The following is a 23,154-nucleotide window of genomic DNA, read 5'->3' as shown; positions in this document are numbered from 1 at the left end:
GATAGTGTATTGATAGGATACCCGCCCTTCCTTCCCCCTGCTTTGGGCTGTTCTCTGTGGGGACATTTGGGTAAAAAAGAAACCGAGGGCAGTTCACCCTGGCATCCCTGTGTAGCTTTAGTGTCTGGCAGTAGGAGGCAAAGGGCGCATGTGCAGGCTGAATGGGCACTGCTAGAAGAAAAACCACATGTGCACCTGAAGTGGAGCTAGGGTGACCAGATATCCCAAATTTATAGGGACAATCCTGATTTTTGGGTCTCTTCCTTATATAGGCTCCTTTTACCCCCCCCCCCACCCCAGTCCTGATTTTTCACATTTGCTGTCTGGTCACCCTACGTGGAGCACCCATAGTGGGACACAGTTCAAAAGACTGCAGTCCTTGCATAAGGTCAGTAACCTCTACTTCTGCCTATTTGACCTTTAGAACTAGTAGTGAAGTAGCTGCAGATTTATACCGGGGCAAAATAGCAGAATTTGGCTCTGTGACTTGTAGATACACACGGGGCGTCTTGTGCACAACCTTAGCTTTTGCATTTCCTAACTTTCGGGTGTGGATTGTACAATTTTATCAGTCATTAGACAATTTTTGTATTTAAAAGGACTTGAAATCTAAGAGTTAAACACAGTTTTGCATTTTACTCTCGGGTCCCCCTGCCAATGTTTTGTCACTTGAGTCACACTTTCCTGTTAGTTAAAATGCTGTTCCGTCTCCCGCTGCTGTGTGGAAGCCTGACAGAAACAGGGGAATGTGACTCGCTACAATTGGCTGGAGCTGGGAGGTAGTGAGACCGACTGTACGCAAGGCGTAGTCAAAGACACAACGTAATCAAACCGAAACAATGGAGGAAATGATCGATTTCTCTAATCTGGCTTGGCGAGAGTCAGTACTTGGGTTCATAGTGGCTAAACCATGTCAGACTGCAGTGTGGCTTGTCAGGTGCCCGTGTCACTTTGATAACGTTCATTGATAAGGCATAGAAAGGACTGATACAGTTTACAATCGTTCCTATTTGGATGCCGTGTGTGAAAGGCCAGCTCCGTCTTTGTCCAGTGCCTGTACTAAACCACACTAAGCAAAACTCTTCCGAAGGATAACCCCAGTACACTTGCTGGCTCGGAAGGCCTGATTTCCCTTGCTAGCTCGTGGCTTAATGTGACAGAAAATTCAAGTCATAACGTGGGAATACAGAGCAAAACAAACCCAGTGGAAAACATTTAATTAATGCCTTCTTTCAGGTTTGTGACCTATGCACTAAACTATGCAGGAGCCCACATTGGTGGCCTGGAAAGGAAGCAGGCTTGTACTCCCTGGAGTGGGGTATTCTCTGACAAACACCTTTTGGAAATACATTGCAAAAAACCGCACTTCAGTCATTCTTTAGTAATGAGCCATCCCCACCCTGCCCCATGCCCCAGCTGTTAGTTTTGGCTCCCTGCCCTCCTCCCCACCCTCTCTAGCATGCGCGTTTACCGTTCTGTGCTTTCCATGGCACGTAGAGCAATCTCCCTGGATGTGACAGCCGGGGACCTGACCTGGAGCATTCGGAGTTCCTAAATCTGAAGGGTAAGTGGCTTGTCTCAGACATTGACAACCACACCATCAGTGTAAGAGATGTTGTTAATTGAGAAGAGCCCGGTGTGGCATGTAAGTCTGTGTTTCAGACAAAATCTTGAAGTTTCACTTAGGCCTATAGACGACTGCAGTGTAGCTGTCTGTTGGTCCCCAGGCTGGATGTTCTTGTTCTCTAATCCACCCTTAACATAGTGCAGATCTCGAGCCAAACCTATCTGCGCTCTCTTCGCTTTTCGGTGTACACGGAACCCCTACACCTGCTCTTCCTCCTGCCCCAAGAATGGCCAGGTGTAGAAGACGGGCTTGGCCAATCAGGCACGGATCAAGTCAAGGAAATGAAAAGATTCCTGTCCCAGTCCAGCCTATGGGGGAATCTTATCTAATAATGGTCTTGGAGCCCCAAAAAGTGTCCTGTTGAGTGCTGAGGCTGGCAGCATCTACTTGGGATCTTCCATAGCCCTCCGTGACATGGTAGCCAGCATGTAATTTCTGCTGAATAGAGTCCTTGGGGGGCAGTGTTTTCAGCTGCAAGTACCGTACCTCTGTGTTTGTACCCAGGATTTCAGCTTGCTATACTTGGCATACTAAACTCAGACACATTAGCATGGACAGTGGAAGCCTCCAGATTCTACTGTACAGATCCTTTGGTGTAGTAGCTTTGGCCTGGCTGGTGTTGAAATGCAAATCTAGGAATCGCAGCTAGTCCTGCTGTTGCTATTAGCCAAAGAGCAGACAAATAATGTAGAGAACTAATAGCAGCATAAAAATGATGGACTCTGCCTGCAATAGCCAGACCCCGCTGCTGCCTGTGAAATTCCTCAGTGCCATTTCAAACAGCAAGTGAACTCCTCTGGCAGGTAAATTCTGTGTATTTAAGAGGCGTTTTATTTTGCATACCAGCTCAGAGCAAACTCATTGCGACATTAGTTTTGGTAAATATTCTAGTTCACTGCTTAGGGTGTGGGGGATTTAGACACCGATTCTGTAGACTCGCATCTTAAGCACTGAAAAGCCAGGTGAGGTGAGGCAGCATCAGCGTAAGTTCTTATGAAAGAGTGCGATCTGGGGGCTAGGGGGTGAGTGGAGGTGAGTCCCTAAAACCTAGTCGCCATCTTCGCATTTCTCACCATTGCACTTCCATTAGTGCCGCTACAGCAGAGTAGAAAAACTGGGAGCTCCTACACAGACGAGGTGCCCAGTGGCTGCTGATCTTTTAATCACCATGTCATCGACATGTGCTCTGAGTCCATTTAGTCTAGCACCAGAGAGCCCCAACGTTTTAGTACTGCGGCTTCCTGACAGATATTCTAAAACTTGGTGGCACAGCCAAATACCTTTTTTTTTTTTTTAAACCAACCGAGTACATTAGATTGAAGAGGGTTACCAGAGTTTGGATGGTTCTGAGACTGTATTCGACCACATACGGTTTAATTATATAATCTGATCTAATTTGGGATTTCAAAGCTATCATTTGAAAATATCAAATTTTTGGGCATGTTCAGATTCAGCCTAAAATGTCAGTGAGAAGAATGGGCCTGTTAAATAGAAGTTCTTCAGCTATTGTACCTGCTTGGACAACTGTCCCATAACACAGAAGCTGAACCATGTTGGCCAGTCGGTGGCTTCATCATGCTGCAATGCAAAATATTGACTCTTCTTAACTAGTTCTGTCAGTGGGTCCTGCATGTTTTCTGCAATGTCATCAGTGTATTGACAGATGACATTTTTTGACCTAGGAATGGTTTTCAGTGCCAGGGCTGTTCCCCAATCATAATGCTATATACCGGTATGTCTATTGCTGCTGGAAGTAGAAGGGTTTTCTATGGTGTATGCTGGGTTGCATTTTGCAATGTGCATGGCCACAACAAAAGATGCTTCTAAGACTTTTTGAGGAACGGTTTTCTTCATTAGCAACCTTCTCTCTGAATTTTCTATACACTGAGTTGGCTACAAACTCCACTGAGCACTATATTTTTGTCCTTGGGCAAGCTTACACTCTTTAGTCTTCTAACTAACTTGCCGCTGTGTTGCTACAACTGTGTCTATGCACTGAGAAGAAAATATCAGTATTTATAGTACAGCACACTAAAACCGCAAAGGTGACCAGACTAAACCGAGACTCTTGTAACACTTTAATTATACAACTAAATAAAGAAAAATGACCGGAGGTGCTAATTTATCAGTGCAATATATATTGTATATACATTATCTTAGAATTACATCAAATGCGTGACAGATAATATATATGTACCCACAACGTAGTAAGGTTCATCTTTATTGAACACGACTTGTTGTTATGTTGTATGCAGTGTTGGTAGCCATGTTGGTCCCAGGACATTAGAGAGACAAGGTGGGTGAGGTAATACATTTTATTAGACCAACTTCAGATCAGACCTAAAGAAGAGCTTTGCGTACCTCAACAGCTTGTCTCTCTCACCTACAGAAGATGGTCCAAGGAAGATATTACCTCACCCACCTTGTCTCTCTTGTTATGTTGGACATTTCTCTTGAATACCTCAGGTTTCATCTGTACCTGTAGAGTTTCAAAATATATTGTCGTACTCCTAAAAAGGGGAACTCCTGCTGTTTTTGTTTTTTCCTCCAGCCCCTAGCATCTATTAATTGGGATCTTGTTAAGATTGTAAATAGGCATCTCTTGTGAACCTTAATTTGTATATGACCAGCCAGAGTGAGATTAGCTACTCCCCCCCGACCCGTAGGAACGATAACCCTAACTCCAAGTGCCCTACCCATAGACTCATAGACTTTAAGGTCAGAAGGGACCATTATGATCATCTAGTCTGACCTCCCGCATGATGCAGGCCACAAAGCCGTCCCTACCCTTTCCCTTGACTCTGCTGTTGAAGTCCCCAAATCCTGTGGTTTAGATAGAAACCCTAATTCTAACTTCCAGTCCCCTATGCCTAGGAACCCTGACCCTAGGGCAGGAAGTCCTACCAATAGGAACCCTAACTCCATGTTCCCTACCCATAGGAACTCTAACCCTAGGGTGGGGAGCCCTACCCATAGGAACCCTAACCCTAACTCCAGGGGCCCTGCCCATAGGAAACCTAACTCCAAATGCCTTACTCATAGGAAGCATAGCACTAGGGCGGGGAGCCCTACCCATAGGAACCCTAACCCTAACTACATGTGCCTTACCCAGCAGTGAGGCAGTGGTACCTTTACCTGTAATGCTGGTGAGACCCTTACTGGAGACTGGGTCCAGTTCTGGTGTCCACCCTTCAAAAAAATGTTGAAAAATTGGAGGGAGTTCAGGGAAAAGCTACACGAATTTGAGATCTGGAAAATCTGCCTGAGAGTGTGTCGCTGAAGGAGCTGAGTGTGTATAGTTTATCAAAGAGAAGGTTAAGAGGTGATCTGATCAAAGTCCATCAGCTCCTATGTGGGGAGAAGATTTCTGATAGCAGAGGCCTCTTTTTAATCTAGCAGACAAAGGCAGAATGGGAGCCAGTGGCTGGAAGCTGAAGTTAGACAAATTCAGACTTCAAATGAGACTCTCTTTTTTCAGGGAGGTGTAATTAACCATTGGGACATGATGTATTCATCACTTGAATCAAAATTGAATGTCTTTCTAAACGATATACCTTAGAGACTCCTTACTCAGCCATGTTTCATGGGGTGCACTACGCAGGAGGTCAAAGGAGTGGTCCCTTGTCCTGAAAACCTAGGAAATAGGTGTATAAATGGCACTAGTGCCAAGGAGAGAGAGGAGTTATTTAAGAGGGTCAAAGGGATTATACCTCTTGTGTGCCATGTGCAGCACTCGCTTCCCAAAACTTCCAGGTGCAGTTTCAGCGTGTTGGTTTTATTTTATAAAGCCATTATGTGGTTTGGAGCTTCACTAATTTGGGACCCTCCTCTCCTCTTTGCCTATGCAGCAGTATGGTGGCTGAGATCAGCTGAATTGTGTTGTTGACTGTCCCTAAATGGTTGCCTTTGAAGACTGAGGCCCGAGAGAGCTCAGACCCCTCTGAGTTTGCCAGAATCCACACTTCTTGGCATTCAGGGTTCTAGCTTCTTGTAAGCGAAGACTCTGAGTAAGGCCATGTCTATACGTACAGCACTGCAGTAGCACCGCTGTACCAATTCTCCCAATCAGTGCTCGTTTCGCCGAAGCAGCGCTCCACTGTCTGCAGCTGCTCCGTGAACATCACCAGCCACCTGGATTTGTTTTTTTGCTATGACTTTAGCAATCTATCCTCAAAGAAATCATCCTCCCCCTCTTTGTTGTGGTTCTTCCCGTGGCTCTGAAACGTTCACGATAACGGTGCAGAACTGTGAAGACGTCATGCTTCTGTGGGATGGTGGACAGCAAAAAGTGCTGCGCCGGTTTGTGGGATTTAAAAAAGAATGTGTGAAAATGCTGAGATAGGGATGGAGAAAATTGCATGATGGGAACTTGACCCCTGTGCAGCTCATGTGTGCCCCACAATGCATTGCAAAAATTTCCCAGAAGGCATTGCAGTGGAGGATGACGTGTGGCCCACTGGGACACCTACCCATAGTGCACTGCACTTTGCATCAGCACAAACACTGCTGGTGAGTATCTGTAGCACCAACGCAAGCAGCCAGATATGCCTGCGCACAAGCGATATACTAACCGTGACAGTTTTATACCTTTAACTTGCGTCAACCAAAGTTCGTTGTATGTACATGGCCTCAGGCATTCTGCAAATCTGGTTAAGGACCTCAGGGTTTGACCATTATTATTACAGACTGGTCCCTTCTGGCTTTAGAATCCATGAAGGGAGGTCATGTTATATTTGGTCAATTTCTCTTGAAAGAATGTGTTCTGATCTCTCCCTGGTGAGCAGGTCACTGCTCCATGTTTTCATCCATTTGTGTGAGGTGTAGGGCAAAGACGCACACAGCGACATTTCTACCCAGACACATGCCTTTGCTCCAGGCTGTCGTTTTCGGACAGTCCAACCTGTTCTCTGTGTTTACGTGGTGGTTTGAGCCTGGTGACAAGCACTCACATCACAGTTAAACAAGCCCTGTTGCTCTGTACATAAAGGAGTGCACAGCCATTCGCATGTTGAGCACATTCCAAAGGTGTGTTATGGAGGCTGCAGTTCCTGAGTTTCTCAAAGACCAACAGAGGAGGTCAAGGCCTTTTTAGGTAAGTTTTGGTTGCTCCTTGAGGTGTCCCCTTGGGTCCCCAGTTCTGTAGTGAAGGTAGGCAGTGCGTCACGGTCCTGAAAGGTGGCTTTCTGCCATGGGACAACATTCCAGTAGATGGAAAATAGCATACATGGTGGGATTTACAGTGACAGGAGGGTGACCAGATGTCCCGATATTTCGGTGTTGTGACGAACTGGGACTGTTCTTACTGTAGTCTTTGAATGCTGACAGGGGAGTGTGGCTAGGATAGTCTGCATTGGGGGATGGGAGACTGGCCGAGGGAGAATATCTGAGCATGTAACATGAGTACCCAGGAAGGGGTTAGGGGCCAGGTGACACCTTTGCCTGGGGAAACTGAACAAAGGTTGGGGAGAGAGTTCAGAGCTGGCTGGTGACATAGCTGGGAGGCAGACAGGGCTCTGACCTCCCAAGGGGGCTAGGGTGCCCTGGGACCCCAAGATGGACCTAACTGAGGGGGGCCCTGTTGTCTGTGCCTGCAAGACCTGTCTTGGACTGTATTCCTGTCATCTAAATAAACCTTCTGCTTTACTGGCTGGCTGAGAGTCATGGTGAATTGCAGGAAGCCGGGGGTGCAGGGCCTTGTGTCCCCCCACACTCCGTGACAGGTGTCTGTCCCGGTATCCGCCGGCAGCACTGTGCTTTTTGTTTTTGCTCAGCCGGCGGGCCCCTCCCCCCCCACATGTGTCCCGATATTTTCTTCCCCTCAGGTGGTCACCCTAAGTGACAGAAAGGGCAAGGTGCTGAATCCCAGCTTGTAGCCAACCGAAGCGGCTGCTGTTTCCTTACTATGTACTTGCTCATGCAAAAGTCTAATTGATTCAATGACCGTTTTAAATGAGGAAGAATTCAAGGTTCTGGCTCATTTTTGTTCAGTATTTGCATTGTGCCAGGTGTGCGTTGGGTACCTAGTTACATGCTGCACATAGGGACTTTATAAAAATATTATGGAAAAAATAACCCCGTGTTGTCCATGCTGGACCCCAGTTCTGCTGCCTCGTTGCTTCTGGGTCAGCCTGCTTCTTCCCACAGGCCTGGCTGGTCCTATGGATGAGTTGGGAGCGGTCAGCTATTCTGACGTTGGTACAGATGTCATGGTACAGCCACGGTCACGATATATCGTGTGAAGTAATGGATTGTGTAGAAGAGGGTACGTGGAGCGTGTGCAAAGTTGGGGAACGTGATTTATAAATGAGGATTGTCCCCCTAGATCTGTGTGTTGTGCTGAGTCTTTTAAAGGAGGAGTAATTCTTACTCGGAGAACACAAGCTGGCTGGATAACACAATGCTCAATGCAAATCAAATAACAGTTAATATGAATGTAGAACTAGATCCCGGTCTTCTCATGCTAGGCAATGCTTGTAAAGCCACTTACAAACATGAAGTACAATTATCCCTATAAGTAGATTGTCTTATCCAGTTTTATTCCAATGTAGCTTCTTTTGTTGATCTCATTGAGATTTCAAAGTCAATCTGAGTCTGACCCGTGAGTATTATAGTAGCATCCCCGCAAACACTGTTTCCTTCTGCTGCCTTGTGCTGTTAAACTGTGAGGTACCAATCACTGGATGAACCACACAACGCCTTGAGATTAATGGCAGCGAACTCACCCTCATTTATCATAGCTAAGGGTCAGTTAATCGTAAGCCCCCACCTAAGACAAAAGGGGTTTTGGACTGAGTGACTGGCTACAGTTTGTGAGTCATGAGTGGCAGTTTTATTTTGGGGGGAATGTAATCAATATTTGAGGGGGGAAAGTTAGACATGTAGGGGAGGGGCATTAGGGGCGGAGGAGTGTGTGAAGAGGGGTTTTGAGCTGTAGGGAGTGGAGGGAGTTATGGGAAGTGAGATAAATGGGGATGGATGGTAGGGGAGCTGAGAGAGTGGGGATTCAGGCAAGAGAGGCATGAGACCCCCCAGCTCTTCCAATGCACCCCTAGCTCTGCCAGCGCACCCCAATATTGTACACTAACCGCCTGCACTCTCCAGATTTTCCAGTGAACCTCAACCCCCCTGGATCTCTCAAAGTATTAGGGTAAAAAAATATAGACGTGTGAATGCTTCCTGGGAGAGAAGGGGCGATTGGGGGTGCAGGAGTGGGGGTCTAGGGGTTTGGGGCTGCAGCAAGAGGAGTGGGGTTATGGGGAGGGGATAAATGGGGATTGGTGATAGGGGAGGGGGAGTGGTTGGGGGCTAAGGTGAGGGAGGCTTGGGAGTTAGGGGGTGGAGAGGTGGGACAGTGGACGGGAGGTGTGGGGGTGAATTTCAGGAGGCCTGGGGAGAATAGGGACAAGGGCACCTGTCAGCTCCACATGCTGCATGTGCCCAGATCTGGGGCGCTCTTGCCCCTCTAGGGGGGTCTGAGCCCCTTCCCTGCCCCCGTCATATGGTCTGGTTTATGGAGTCCCTGCCCATCTGGGAGTGCCAGAGTCCCTTTTGCTGGTGTGTGTGTGTGTGTGTGTGGGGGGGGGGGGGGGATCTGGGGGCTCATGCCCATCTACAGGAGTTGGACCTATGGTTACCAACACTGTATTTCAAAAATAAGGGACTGTTTTCTTAGCATCCCCACTCCCCTCTCTTCCTGATATTTTATTTTATTATCATAATCATTAATGAGCACGACTCACCCACATTCACTGGGGTAGTTCCTGCTGCTCCCGATCTTGTACAGCCATGAAGAAATAAGGAATGTTCCTTCTAATAGGAGACTGTTGGCATCCCTAGGACCCCTCCTCACTTCATGTGAGCCAGGTTCTGGGGGGCTTGTCCTTTTGGGCAAGTCTCAGGCCCCTTCTCTGTCCCCATGTGAGTGAGGATCTGGGAAGGCCTGCCCCTTTGAGTGGGGAGCTGAGAACCGGTATGCTTCACACCTATCCCGCATGCAGGATATGATGCAGGCTCTAAGGCAGTCAGGAGGGGCATGGGAACACCTACTGGGTTGGTTCACATGGCTCAGAGCTCTTGTTTCAGGTTGTATCATTTCCAGGGCTGTTCTCATTCAATGAGACTATCGCATTGACATGAATGGGCCACTTCACCCCCCTCAGAGTCTCCTATGTTGCGGGAGGATGTGGAGAGAAGCCCTTTCTCTCCAGCCTTCCCATTTAAAGGTGTTTGTGACAGTTCTTGAGTCACCTTGTTACCCTCTGCCTCTTGTGAGAGAAAGTCCTGCCGGGGCTAGCTGAGTGTTAGCCACTCACACTGTGCCAACCCTGCCTTTGCCCTGCAGGCTAACAGGAGGTGCACCCCGGTTCCCATGTCCCCTTGAATCATTCCTCTCTGACATCCAGCCCCTGGCACTGGCTACTCACAGAGATCCCAGAGCCTCTCCCTGCTCAGGAGCCCGTGCCACGGCTTATCAGCTTTACCTTAAATCACCACTCCTGTAAACCACACAGCACTGCCGAGCACTTGCACTAAAACAAAAGAAGGTTTATTTAAGGAAGAATAGAGATTCCACTAGAAACAGGAGCAAGTGCTGGAAACAAATGGCTACATACAAAACCAAACCATCAAACTCGAACTCGGGGCAACACTTGTTAATAGTTACCTTTCCTATAATAGGTCCTATAACTTTTCTAGCTAATATAAAAGGTTCTCCCCCTCCCCTCTGTCAGTCTGTCGCAGAGCTGGCTGGCTTCCCAGGAATCAGGACCCAATCTTTCATGAAACACCCCTGCTCCACCAGACGCCTCTTCCCCACCCTGTGAGATACCGAGTCCGGCCTTTGTCTCTATTCAGAGACCTGCAGTCCCTTGTTTTACCTCCCAGTGGTTTCAGTTGCCTTTCATGGTTTTCCGTTGATAGTTCTGTGATGGGGCAAGGGTAGACAGCTGAGCCTTGCGTTGAGTTACTGGCTAACCAGGGAGGAGTGGCAACTCCCGCCCACTTGAATGGCCATCACTGACACACACATTTCCCTGCTGACTAACTTGTACTCCAAGCCAATGAGGTGTCATTTTCAATATTGTTACATTATTCCTTAAATATTACTCATACACACATCTCGCAACAATTATGAATATTGATACATTACAAGCGTTCAGTAGAGACCTCACATGCTATCCTTTATGGATAAATACCATGAAAGCAGTATATTTGGCGTAGTGAGTTTGTCAGGTCTGAGACAGGAGTTGCTTGTAAAGGATGACCTTCAAGTCACCTCTCTTGCTAGCTTGAAAATATTGCATTTGCAGCTGCCCTTTGTTTCCTGCCCTTTTACTAGTTCTCATAACTGCACTGTAGACACAGTCCTCTGGGCTGAAGTCTGACAAGGCCTTGCGGAATGGCTAAGTAGACATTGCGCTCTGCATCTTGGCTAACTACATCCCAGCCCAAGTTTCGGAGAACTCCCATCAGTTAATTAAGCATGGTTTCTCTTTGCTGATTCCAGGCTGGTTACTTTTAATCAAGCCGTGCTTTCTCAAGTCTCCTTCCCTTTGATCTTTTCAGAAATGTACACAGATATTCAGCTCAAGTGATATCAAACTGGCAGCCCTGCAACGTCATGGGATGCCCTGACTCTATATAGATAATGACTTGGACATAACTGCCCCCTCTCTGGTCTGTGCTTAGCAAGCCTTAAGCTGTCTGCTAGGAAGCTGATTTTCCAGACAGTTTGTTTTCTGCTCTTGTATTTGGGATGTGAAGGGGTGAACTTGATCGGAGTTCCTGGGATGTTTTAATAACCCCATTCCTGCCCCTCCCTGTGCCCCACCTCGCAGTTCTGCGCACCGACGGGAATCGGGCAGACTCCTCACACAGACTGCCAGGGACGTTATAATTCTCTTGGTACGTGTGCTGGGCACAAGGCTGAGAGAAGGAAGGCCATGGATCCCGGAACACAGTGGGACCTATTGGCTGACATCATGTGCCAGCAGACTGGTTCAGTGGTGAGCCGTGTCTTGGCCCACTGCAGTGGTGTCCTTGTGCCTTGGAGCCCTAGAGCTGTGGAATCTCTAGGTCCATGAGAGTCAGCACAGAAGAGTTCTTGATGCGGATGCCTTTGTCACAGCACTTGCTGGGGGCCTTGGGACGACAGGTGTGAACGTGCGTCTGGCAGCCTCAAAGCTTTCATCTCCAGCAACAATGTGGCTCACAGACTAAGACACAGGAGATGCTGCAGGCCAGGCTGTTAATTATCTCTCGGTTTGAATTCGTATTCCACCCCCAACTCCTGGAAGTCTGGGTACTGTCCTCACTGATTGATCTGTGAACACAAGCAGGTGGAAGTGTCTCTTTCTCCTGCCCCCGTCGCTCTCGTTATGTTGCACATGTAGAAGACAGTGGACTTTTGAGAGGAGACGAAAGGCAAGAGTTCCTCCCAGGTGAATCCAGCCTTCCTTCAGCTCGGAGAGGACTGGATTAAGGACCTGGGCCAGGTCCCACATGCCAACAGCTCTCCTGCCCAAGCTATTTGAATTAATGTCGAGGGGTGGCTTTCACAAGACCCCCATCAACTGCTTTAATAAATACCAGGCTAGAGTGTGTCCCTCCGTCCACCGGTATTATTTGTAAACCTATCCTGTTAGTCTGGGAAGATGTTTTTTGCTGGCTCCCCATGCCCGTCACAGTTCCATGTCCCTCTAGATTGGTTGGTTGGTGATATTTTCTCTTAATATTTGTTCCATTATTTGGTTAGGCTAAAAGTTGGACGACAGGACAGTAATGGCTGGGATCACTCTTCTGCTACTTTTAGAAATCTGTTCTCCATTTGCTCTTCACCTCGGTCTACAGGCACAAGACACAGGCACCAGTTTTTGGCAGCCCACGGGGTCCTCTCCTGGGGCTGTGTTCTTACACACAACCCTCTCTGGAAAGTGAATCCCTAAATCTCCATTTGATGGGGGCGTCCGCCCCACACAAGACTTGAAGGAGTTAAGGTGGCTGAGGGGGGCAATGAACCTCTCAGACTGCACCTGGACGAGGAGCCAGGGAGCAGGGGTTAATTAGACAGGGCTTAGCTGCACAGGAACAGGGGGGTCCTGTCTAAAGCCCAAGGAGTTGAGAGCAGCAAAGGGGGGTTGGGGGGGTTGCAGAGACGTAGTCTGCAGTCACTCTCTGGGAGGAGGGAGGTGTTTTGGGGGCTATAGAGCTAGGTAGCCTACAGCTATTCCCTGGGAGGAAGGAGTCTGGGCTGGCAAACCCAGAGCAGGGGGAAAGCTAGAAAGGCAGGAAAGGTTCAGGGGAAAAGCAGCAAGGGATGGGGTGCTGAAGTGAGGACCCCTGAGCTGGAACCCAGAGGAGAGGCCGGGCCTGGGTTCTCCGACCTGATATTGAGGGAGTAGCATCTGAGGCTGTGAACGGGAAGACTGCCTAGGATTGCTGGAGATAGACTTTGGTACCACCAAAAGGGGAGACCACGTAGTGACCTGGCTGGAGAGCTGAGTCACAAAGAGGCAGCAGCAGCTCGGGGAGCAAGAGAGGGGCTGCAGACCGAGAGAGACAGAAAGAGGGCGTCAACCGCGGGAAGGGGCATCGACCTTGCAGAGCTAATCCCCAGAATGGCCAGGAGGAGGCACTGTCTAGCAGTGAGAGTGCCCCAGGACAGTCCAATTCTAGCTTTGGGAAAGGAAACTTCAGAAAAAAATGCAGTGAAAAAAGTCTTGAATTATAGGTCTAAAATTACCCTAGAATTATACAACAGAACTGGCCCTGAACCAGAAAACTGTTAAAGACTCTTGGAACCTTTTCCACACAAACGATAATTGCCCAATGAAAACAGGATTCAGGGAAATATAAGCTGACATCAAGCTACTCATTTTTGTTATAAATTATATTGAATCTGCAGTATTGCAAATTTAATGTGAATGATTTGACCCTGAAAGAATGCAGTGAAAGGCTGTCTACCACACTCACGTGGGCAGGGGAAACTTTGACTGATTCAAGCAAATCTGAGCTTTAGCTCTCGATGAGATTTCTCTGTGTTTTCAGACGGCCCCCTGCTTTTCATTGGGAGAGTTGCACAAGCCATTAGTGAAGTCAATTAAAGACTTTAACCACCATTTTTTTACTTTCTGATGTTAACAAGATAGAAGCCATCTTTTCTACACAATGTTAAACCAGAGAGTCAGATCTGTTTTCTTCATTTTACACACACACACACAAAATTTCTGTCATAAGATATCATTGAGGCCAGAAATGCTTAGACATTAGGCAATGATTAGAGTCAAGGATGAGGGCACATATCAGTGAGTTAAAAGGTAAAAAGTAACTTCCACAAATGTTCTACTTATAACAACAAGCATTAAAATCCCAGGAAATTCAGAGTTAAGATTGAATTTAAAAGGAGCCCCAACATTTATAAGTAAGGAAAAGCACTGTTAATGCGCCCAAATAATCTTAACTCTGTCCAATAGCAATGCTAGTCTCCAATTTTTCCTTCTCTGATTTTTTGCTACCTACCAGGAGAGTTGGGAGACAGCATGTAGGCTGGTTTTATTCAGGGTCTGTGGAAGGCAGTACCAGCATTTCCCTTTAACATCTTTTCATCAGAGTTTGCACTGTTGCTGTCAAAACCCCATCTCCTCTGAACTCTAGTGTACCAGGTGTCAGCCTGGCAGTGATTTTGCTCTTGGCTGTTCTATCGAGGAATCCATTCAGTTCCATGGTATTTTGAAGAGAAAAAAAACAAACAAAGTTACAAGTGCCCGAAGAGACTGAGGTTTAATAATTGGCAGCTGTGCATCTGGCATCGCTTTGGATGGAAGTTTTCTATGGAGTTGTGCTGTGCTGAGTTAGTTGTTCAGCGCTATCACACAGCCTCATGCCAGCTAGATACGAAATACAAAATTGCAGGATGATTGCCATTAGATACCAGCATTCATAGACAAAAGAGCTGTAATTTATGGTAGAGATGTGCTTGGGTGCTGGACTGTTAATAACTTTCTTCCTAGGGGTAACCGTTTCAAAAGCTCACTTAGGAGCCTGAGAGTTAGGCTGTTAAGGGCCAGATTTGTGAAGAGATTTCTGTGCTAAAGGTGCAGATAGGCCAGTGGAGTCCGGTGCCTTGACACTCTTGAAAATACCACTAGGTGGGTATCTGTAGCTTTAGGTGCCTAAAATCCTTTCAAAATCTGGTCCCTACATCTCTTTTGAAAATGTGGGGACAGAGAGGAGAGGGGGGCACACTATCAAGACGGGGTCATGGCAGCCGGGGAGCTGGTGCGGATGGAGTACCTATCTGCTCTTAAAATATCAGGATTACACCTCTGCTTAGACTCCTAAGTCACGTAGGTGTTTTTGAACATTTTTCCTTGTTGCGCATTTTTAATCCAGGAAGTTTAACAAAGTGTCAAAATGTGCATAGATAGGCTAGAAATGTGGAGCTGATATCACGTGATGGATTGTGGGACAAGTGACGAATAAAATGTATCATACACCTTGGATATTTCACCTGCACTCTGCCCATTAATCCATCTCCCCCCTCCCATCCCCGGTTATCCTAACATTCTGAACAACCAAGCAGCTCAAATACCCACCACTGGTTTATTGTAGAGATTATTCCCTGCTTTTCCTCCACGTATGAAATCTCCTCCTGCCCCCCCCAAAAAAAGTAATTACTCCTGCCCAAGGGCCAGGATGGGCAACATTCAGTCCTGAACCAGCAACATGGTCTGATAGCTTGCGACCCCTGGAAGAGCTGGAAGGGGAAGCTTTATCCTGTTGGGGAGTGGAGACTCCCAGTTTTCCAGCAGGCGCAGCACACTCACTTTTAGCCCTGGAATGTCCCGAGATATATCTGCTCCTAAAATTGTGGCAGTGTTATGGAAAGAAAACGAGATCATTTTTAGAGTGTTATATGACTCCTCTGTGCCTGGTGCACTTGGGCTCGTGTGACTAAGACACCTGGCCTTAGTAGGATAAAAATTATTGCCCTAATACCAAGTCAAAAAAATGATCTGTAAAATAGATGGGTAGGTAATAACCATACGAGGACATGTATGTCTGATCCAAAGTGACCATTTGCATCCCTTATGAGAACAGACTACAGTGACAGTGCTTGGCCGTATCACTGAAGGGTATCATAGTATTTTCTTGTAAGGGCTGATAGATCTCACCTTGTTTCTTTTCTGCTTCCATGTCTTTCCCTTCTTTATAACTATAGTTAAATAAATCAATCTGAGAGATTCAGTTATACCACACACTAGCTAAAACACAAGGGTTTCCCAGCTGAACCTCTGTAGCTAGGGAAGAATGAGCTTTGATTCCATCCTGACACGTGGGTCCTCTACAATCTCTAGCAGCGCTCCAGAACCTCTGTTCCTGGTGGTGATGTCGCAAGCAGACAGGAACCCACTGATATTCAGGCTCCAGCATCAATTACAGCAGAGCCCTGATTAAGGGGTGGGGCTTCCCTGATTAAGGGCCCTATAAAAGAGGAATTCGTTAGGGACATGGACTGAACTGAAGAACTCAAGGATCTGAAAGTGACGGACGTTTGGAATTACTTTAAGTCAGAGTTACAGAAGCTATCTGAAGCCTGTGTCCCAAGTAAGGGTAAAAATTGTTAGGGATGGCTTACAGAGTTGGATGAGCAAGCATCTCAAACAGGTTATTAAGAAAAAGCAGAAAGCCTACAAGGAATGGAAGATGGGATGGATCAGTAAAGAAAGCTACATCTTGGAGGTCAGAAAGTGTAGGGAAAAAGTGAGAAGCCAAGCACAGTTGAACCTTGGAAAGGAAATTAAAACAAGAAGTTAAAGGTTCTACAGCCATATAAATTAAAAAAAAAAACAAGGAAAAAAGAAGTGGAACTGCTAAGCACTGAGGATAGGGTGAAGATTAAAGATAATCTAGGCATGGCCCAACACATACATGAATACTTTGCCTCAGGTTTTAATAAGGGTAATGAAGATCTCAGGGATAATAGCAGGGTAGCAAACGGAAATGAGTATATGGAAATAGAAATTACTACATCTGAGGGTTGAAGTCGAACTCAAACAGCTTGATGGTACTAAATCCAGAAGACCTGGATAATCATCCAGGAATATTAATGGAACTGGCACGTGAAATTGCAAACCCAAAGGCAAGGATTTTTAACGAACCTGTAAACTCGGGGGTCGGACCCTGTGGCTGAAGGGTTGTTAGTACAATACCTGTTTTTAAGAAAAGGAAAAAAGTGATCCAGCCTGTTAGTTGTATGCAAGGTTTTAGAACAAATTTTGCAGAGAAAGTAGTTAAGGACCTAGAGGTAAATGGGAACTGGGATAAAACACGTGGTTTCACAAAAGATAGATTGTGCCAGACCAACCTGATCGCTTTCTTTCAGAAGATAACTGATTTTTTAGACAAAAGAAATGCAATGGATATAATTTACCTGGATTTCAGTAAGGCATTTGATTCAGTTCCACATTTGTACAAAATGTAAATTTTGGGTCAAAAAGTTGAGTGCCCCTTGCAGCCCACGTGAGCTTCGGAACGAAGTACTGTAAAGAACCCCGGCCCCTTGGTAGGATCTCTGTCTCCGTTCCGGAATAGAATGCAGTGACATGGGTATTGGAATGCTAGGAGGGTAAGCTGAAGCAGTGGAAGTGCCTTGCTGTTCTCGGATATATATTGTGACGTACTTTGTTCTTGCATGACAAGGAACTCCTGGATGAAGGGTGACTGAAGGCATGTCTACGCAGCAAAGAAAAACCTGTGGCTGGGACCCTCCCACCCTGCAGGGTCCTAGAGTCCAGTCTCGAGCCCGAGCCCAGAAGTCTACATCAGGGTTTCTCAAACGGGTCGCTGCTTGTGTAGGGAAAGCCCCTGGTGGGCCAGGCCGGTGTGTTCACCTGCCCCGTCCGCAGGTCCGGCCGATCGCGGCTCCCACTGGCCGCGGATCGCTGCTCTGGGCCAATGGGAGCTGTCTGAAGCGGCGCGGGCCGAGGGACTTACTGGCTGCCGCTTCCAGCAGCTCCCATTGGCCCGGAGCAGCGAACCGCGGCCAATGGGAGCCGCGATCAGCCAGACCTGCGGACAGGGCAGGTGAACACACCGGCCCGACCCGGCCCACCAGGGGCTTTCCCTACACAAGCGGCCACCCCTGTTTGAGAAACCCTGGTCTACAAAGACCCACAACCCAATGAGCCCAAGTCGGCTGGCACAGGCCAGCTACGGGTTTTTCTTTGCTGGGTGGACATACCCTCAGGGGCTGCCAATAGCCAAGTCATATATAGGTATGAAATACACACTGACTGGACTTGTGTTCCCTTTCAGAGACGCTCTGGATGCTGCTAGCACACTTTATAACCGAGTGGATGAGGGTGTCCACCTACTGGTGATGATGTCAAACAAACGCATCCAGGAACTGGAGCTAGTGATGGAATTCGAGGCTTTTGAAGAAGGTTTTAGGGAGGTAAGGCCAGTTTGTCATTGATTGATTAGCCCTGACGGCATGTCCCACAAAGATGGCCAGGTATTTAATCCCAGTTTATGTCAGGGTTTGAACCAGGTGGTAGTAAAATAACACAAAAAGGGTCCCAAAGGGACATGCCTTCGGATCACAAAAATACTCCACAAGCAACTTGGCATTTAGTAGTTTTTGCCCAGGTTGAGACGGGCACTCCCCACCTGATAGCATCCAGTGACCCGGCATTCCTGTCCTGACGAGACACACAGACTTGGGGCCAGCTTTCCAGATGTGCTAAGCACCAAGTCAGCAGATACTCTGTATGCTCAGCACGTCGGAAAGTCCAGCCCCAAGCATGTGACCTTCATACCGGTTTGATCCAGTATAACCCCATTAATGTCAGTAAGGTTCCCTCAGATACACACTGATGGAAATCAGATTAATCCCTTAGAATGCAGAGGCCTCCTGGCCAGGCGCACAAACACATGATGTTTCCCATGGTGCACTGCAGAGAAACTCTTCTGGAGGTACCGCTGAGGAGCCCTTCCCCCACGTCAGAGGAGGCCGATGGGGCTCATTCCATCCCTTCAGAGCGAGCAGAGCCATCTCAGCCCCCAGGGTGGGAATGGGATTAGGGAGTGTGTTTGTAGGGAAGGCAGATGAAGACCAACACAGTCCTTAGCCAGGTGACAAAGTCTGACTATCCCTGAGGAGATGAGCTCAGTGTCAGTGATTGGCCTGTGATGAGGAGCTGCTAGGAATAACATGGACACCGGAGATTATCTTGGGCGCTGTGTTCAGGAAATAAGACAGCAGATATCCTAGGGCCCCACATAGGTGCGACTCCATTGCTGTGTTCACAGTAATGCCGTTGCTCCTCATCCTTCTGCCAGACCGAAGTTGGAGTGGGGAGCAGGAGATGTGGCAGCAAATGGAGCTTTGGCAGCAGGAGCAGTAGGAAGATAGGACCAGCCCAGGAGTTGCAGAGCTTTCATCCAACTGCTGTTTGCCCAGAAGCACAGACCTCAAGCAGCCACTCACTTTGCTTATGCCTGAGGCCCTGTGAGCAACAGCAGAGCAATTATCCAGAGACCTAACATGGAAAAGGTCCATGCGTAAAGCGGGAGGCACACACTGAAATGCTGAGACTTGGGCAGAAATGCTCATGCATTCTTTCCAGTGATTAAATGACCAACCTCACCAAAGAAGCTCCCTGCTCTTCCACACAAAGGCCTGCCTTGCACAGCAGCACTGGCTGACAAATAGCACAACTGCTTTCCCCTTTTTCTCCTAGGTCAGCACTTGGATCGAGAACGTTGGCGGGAAGCAGCTAAAGGAAATGATTGACCTGGACGATTCTTTGGAGCTGCTGCTTCGAGCACAAAAGCAGTTCAGGGAATTTGATCTTGTTGCCAGTGTAAGTGTTCTCGGATTGGAAAGAGGGGCAGAAGAGTTTGTGGTGGGAAAGAACACCCTACCTGCCACAATAGTGGGGGAATTGGCTGGCGGATGCCGCCTGCCAGGCTGATACATAGTGCGCGCTGACACCGTCCTGGGGGCACATCCCACAGATCAGGCTTAAACGACCTCTGACCTACACTTGAACAGAGTGATCCGTACACACAAGGCTGGAGACAGCAACACATTTGTGGGTAGCTCCGAGAGAGACTGAAGGTATCGTACCATTCCTCCTGGAATGCTGCGGAGTGGAGTCTGCCTTCGTCTCTGCCTACGTGGGCTGAGGATTTAATTGAACATGTGTTTCAGAGGGAGACTTTGTGTAAGTCACATCCATGTCCCTCAACAACGCCACTTGGCCCTTCATGATGCCTCCTGTCACATTCCCCTGTCCCCTGTCCCCTCTCCAAACCTCCCCGTTCCTTTCCTTTGCCCATCACTCGCTCCAGGACTCTTTCCATACTGTCCATATATTTGTAACCCTTCTGCTAAGTGGTTTCAGCAGCAACCAGCGCCGGGTTCAATAGCCAGGGGTCCTCTTAACATTGCAAAACAGAACTGGCTCGAGCTCCCACCCAGTAATCTGAGAAAACTAAACACCACCCCTGGCAAGCACTGGCTCCGTGTATGACAAAAGAAAACTTTTTATTGAAGTGAGAGGAAACGGCATTAATTTGGGAAAATACTGCAACACCGATTCCAAAGCATGTACTCCTTAAGTGAACACCCACTCCACAGTACGTTGGGCAGTGTCCTTTGCCTCAGTTTCCCACCTTTCGGTGTGAAAGTCCAATGAATGAATGTCCCTTCAATACGCCACTCACGGTTGCAGGGCCGTCCTTACCCATACGCAAAGCACGCAGCTGCGTAGGGCCCCTGGAAATTTGGGGCACCAAATTTCCTGGTGCTCTGCGCAACTCCGTGCTGCTTCAGCCCTTCTCCGGCTCTTCCCCAGGGCCCCCTTCCCTGCCCCTGCCCCTTCCCTGCCCGGCGGCGGGAGTGCAGCGACCTGACTCCAGCTGCACCGCTGGTGAGTGCTGGGGGGTAGTTCCCCCCTACCCCCCAAGCCAGCCCCGCCTCCCCCCCCTCCCGCAAAGGCCTGGGGCCCACTCCTTGCTCCCCTCCCAGCAGAGGCCTTGAGCCCCCCACACACACCCCGGGGGGGTGAGGGGGGTGCATAGGGCCCCAGAATAGTTAGGGAAGGCCCTGCACGGTTGGTAGTCCGCAGTCAGCGAAGGCCCAGAGTTCAGAGATGGTAAGTACGGTTCTGTGGCCCTTTATTCTTACAATCCAGATAACAACTTTTCATTACTCCTGCGTTCAAAACTGAAGTGACTTGTAACCCAAAACCAGCCAAAATTGATACTTTGGCAAAGCAGGTCCATCTGCTGTGTCCCTGGGCAGAGTAGATCTGTCTGTTCAAATACGGGCTTCTCCTGAAGTCTTTCCCTCCCTCCCCACCCCGGTTCACCGCTAGGTGTCAGGAGAGAGCTCATTCAGACCCTGCTTGTGTGTATAAAACACCTTCCTGGTCCTGGTTCTCCAAGCCAGGGCTGCCCTCTGAAAAGCTCACCGCTTCCAAGCCACCTATGAGACAGTTATTGTGGGTACAGCTCAGTGGATAAGTCACAGGTCTGTTCATGGGACGGGAATGTTTACAGAAATGTCCAGGATGTGTCATGGATTTTTTGAACACACATGGTTCTTGAAACACTTCAATTTCCTTGATCCTAAGTAGCCTGTTGTCATGCAGGCCTTTTATGCTAAAGCTACCGATTCACTGCATCTAATCTGAGCTTCACAATGTAATGGGGTGCTTTTAAAGCATGATTGCCTGAGAGAGCTACTGTTATGCATCTCTGTGCCATGCTAGGTTTAGCTAGTCCTAACGGTTCCCAGGGGCTTTGGAAGTCTCCCATGGTCTCTGTTTCCAGGTCTCCAGTGCAGCACACTGATCCACAACTGACATTTTCTTCCAGGAATATTGTAGAAGGGGACAGGAAGTGTTAAAGAAGCTGGACAGGTGGGAAGATTTTTCCTCTGCAGACGTGCGTGTTTATGGACTCAAGCTGCAAACATCTAGAAATCAGCTGGAGGAGTTCTGCACCCGACTGGATGACACCAGGAGTCGGATTGGAGGGACAGTCAGGCTGTACGAATTCTTCGACAAGGTGAGGAAACAAAGCGCTGAGCTTTGAGTAGGGAAAGGTCTGTGCCCAGGAAAGGACATTTCCACTGGGGAATAGGGGGAAGACCCCATAGTTTTCCTCTGGTCTAATTCTTCTAACCTCCAGGCCCGATGTGGTGGGCACATCCTTACAGTCAGCACCAGGGTCTTGATTGGACAGAAGGGTCCTTGAGCAGTTGGTCTGGAGACCAAGGGACCAGAGTTCTGGTGTCCTGCCTTTCAGCACACAGGAGGCTTCAAGGCCATGGCAGTGCTGGTGTTTTGCTGAATACCGTGTACTTCATGTTGTGGACAATTACATGTGTTAATGTGTCATGCAGCCCCTTCACCTGCAACCATAAAAAGAGCCAGTTCTCTGTTCTGGGCAAGTCTGTGCAACGAAACCAGGTCTGAGAACATAGTGCCCAGAACCTCGTGGGTGATGGCAGCTGGCTGGAGAGTAGGGTTGCCAATTTTGGTTGGATGTATTCCTGGAGGTTTCATCACATGATATAATATTTAACTAAAGATTAGTCTTTAATTCCTGGAGACTCCCGGATAATCTTGGAGGGTTGGCAAGCCCGTTGGTGAGGCCCATAGGGAGTGAGTTGGAACAAATGGCCTGAGATCAGGAGGGGAGGCCGTGTGCCGTGCACATCGTACAGGAGCCCGGAGTACCCAGAGTTCTCACCCCTTTGCTTCGACGTGAACACAGTCTGCCTGCCATCGGGGGCTTGGGGCGGGTTAGTTTCTGAGGTCGCCGATGCAGAAACAGGAAGCGTTTCCATGTACATTTTAAAATCTTTGGCAAGTGTCAAAGGCAAATGAATCCGTGTTCTATTTATTTCCCAGTTGTACAAACACTGGGTATTGAAGTTCTCAAATTCCAGAAAGAATCCGACCCTTCCAGTTAAGCTGTACCAGATGTAGGCGCCGTTTAGACGCCGTCTCTCTGAATTGCCTTGGCAGGCAGAGGTGTTCGGGGGGGGGTGTGTGTGTGAATGCTGCTAAACACAAAAACATTCAGAAACAGGCTCCAGCACGAAGGGGTGAAGAGGAAGTGGCCCAGGATGTTGCCGGGTGGTTGTTTGGTGACAGTCTCTGCACATGCGTGTTCCCCCAGCCCGGGCTATGCTCTGCCCTTGCTCCTTCATTGAGGGGAGGTTACAGGCGCCCACTGAGAGCAGAATATCATGGCAGTGTTGTGGAGGGAGCGCCAGGATATCACAGAACAGCACCCAGAGACCGGAGAGAGGAGTCTGACGGCTCCAGGGACAACGATGCTTAGTCCTGGGTGGCATTGCACAGCCACTGGAGCCCGTAGCAGCAGATCACTCTCCCCAGCTGGGCAAACCAAGGCATGGAAAAGGGCAGCGACTGGTCCGGTGTCCCAGGACGTCTGTGCAGCACTAGGAGTGGATCCCATATCTCCTGTTATTTTAACCACTGCACTAC

General features: G+C 48.3%; 1 protein-coding gene across 3 annotated transcripts in view; it reads left to right on the top strand.

Moving 5' to 3' along the window:
* PLEKHG4 (pleckstrin homology and RhoGEF domain containing G4) overlaps positions 1-23,154 on the top strand; it is a 159,607-nt gene that overhangs the window by 89,478 nt on the left and 46,975 nt on the right. For all 3 annotated transcript variants that reach the window (XM_034788275.1, XM_034788274.1, XM_034788276.1), the window contains 3 exons: positions 17,942-18,080; positions 19,369-19,491; positions 21,512-21,703. In XM_034788275.1, the coding sequence (XP_034644166.1) occupies positions 17,942-18,080; positions 19,369-19,491; positions 21,512-21,703 (454 nt within the window). The remainder of the gene's footprint in view (positions 1-17,941; positions 18,081-19,368; positions 19,492-21,511; positions 21,704-23,154) is intronic.

The sequence above is a fragment of the Trachemys scripta genome, chromosome 13, assembly GCF_013100865.1.
Source record: "Trachemys scripta elegans isolate TJP31775 chromosome 13, CAS_Tse_1.0, whole genome shotgun sequence".
In the NCBI taxonomy this organism is placed as follows: domain Eukaryota; kingdom Metazoa; phylum Chordata; order Testudines; family Emydidae; genus Trachemys; species Trachemys scripta.
This window is presented reverse-complemented; position numbering and strand designations above follow the sequence as displayed.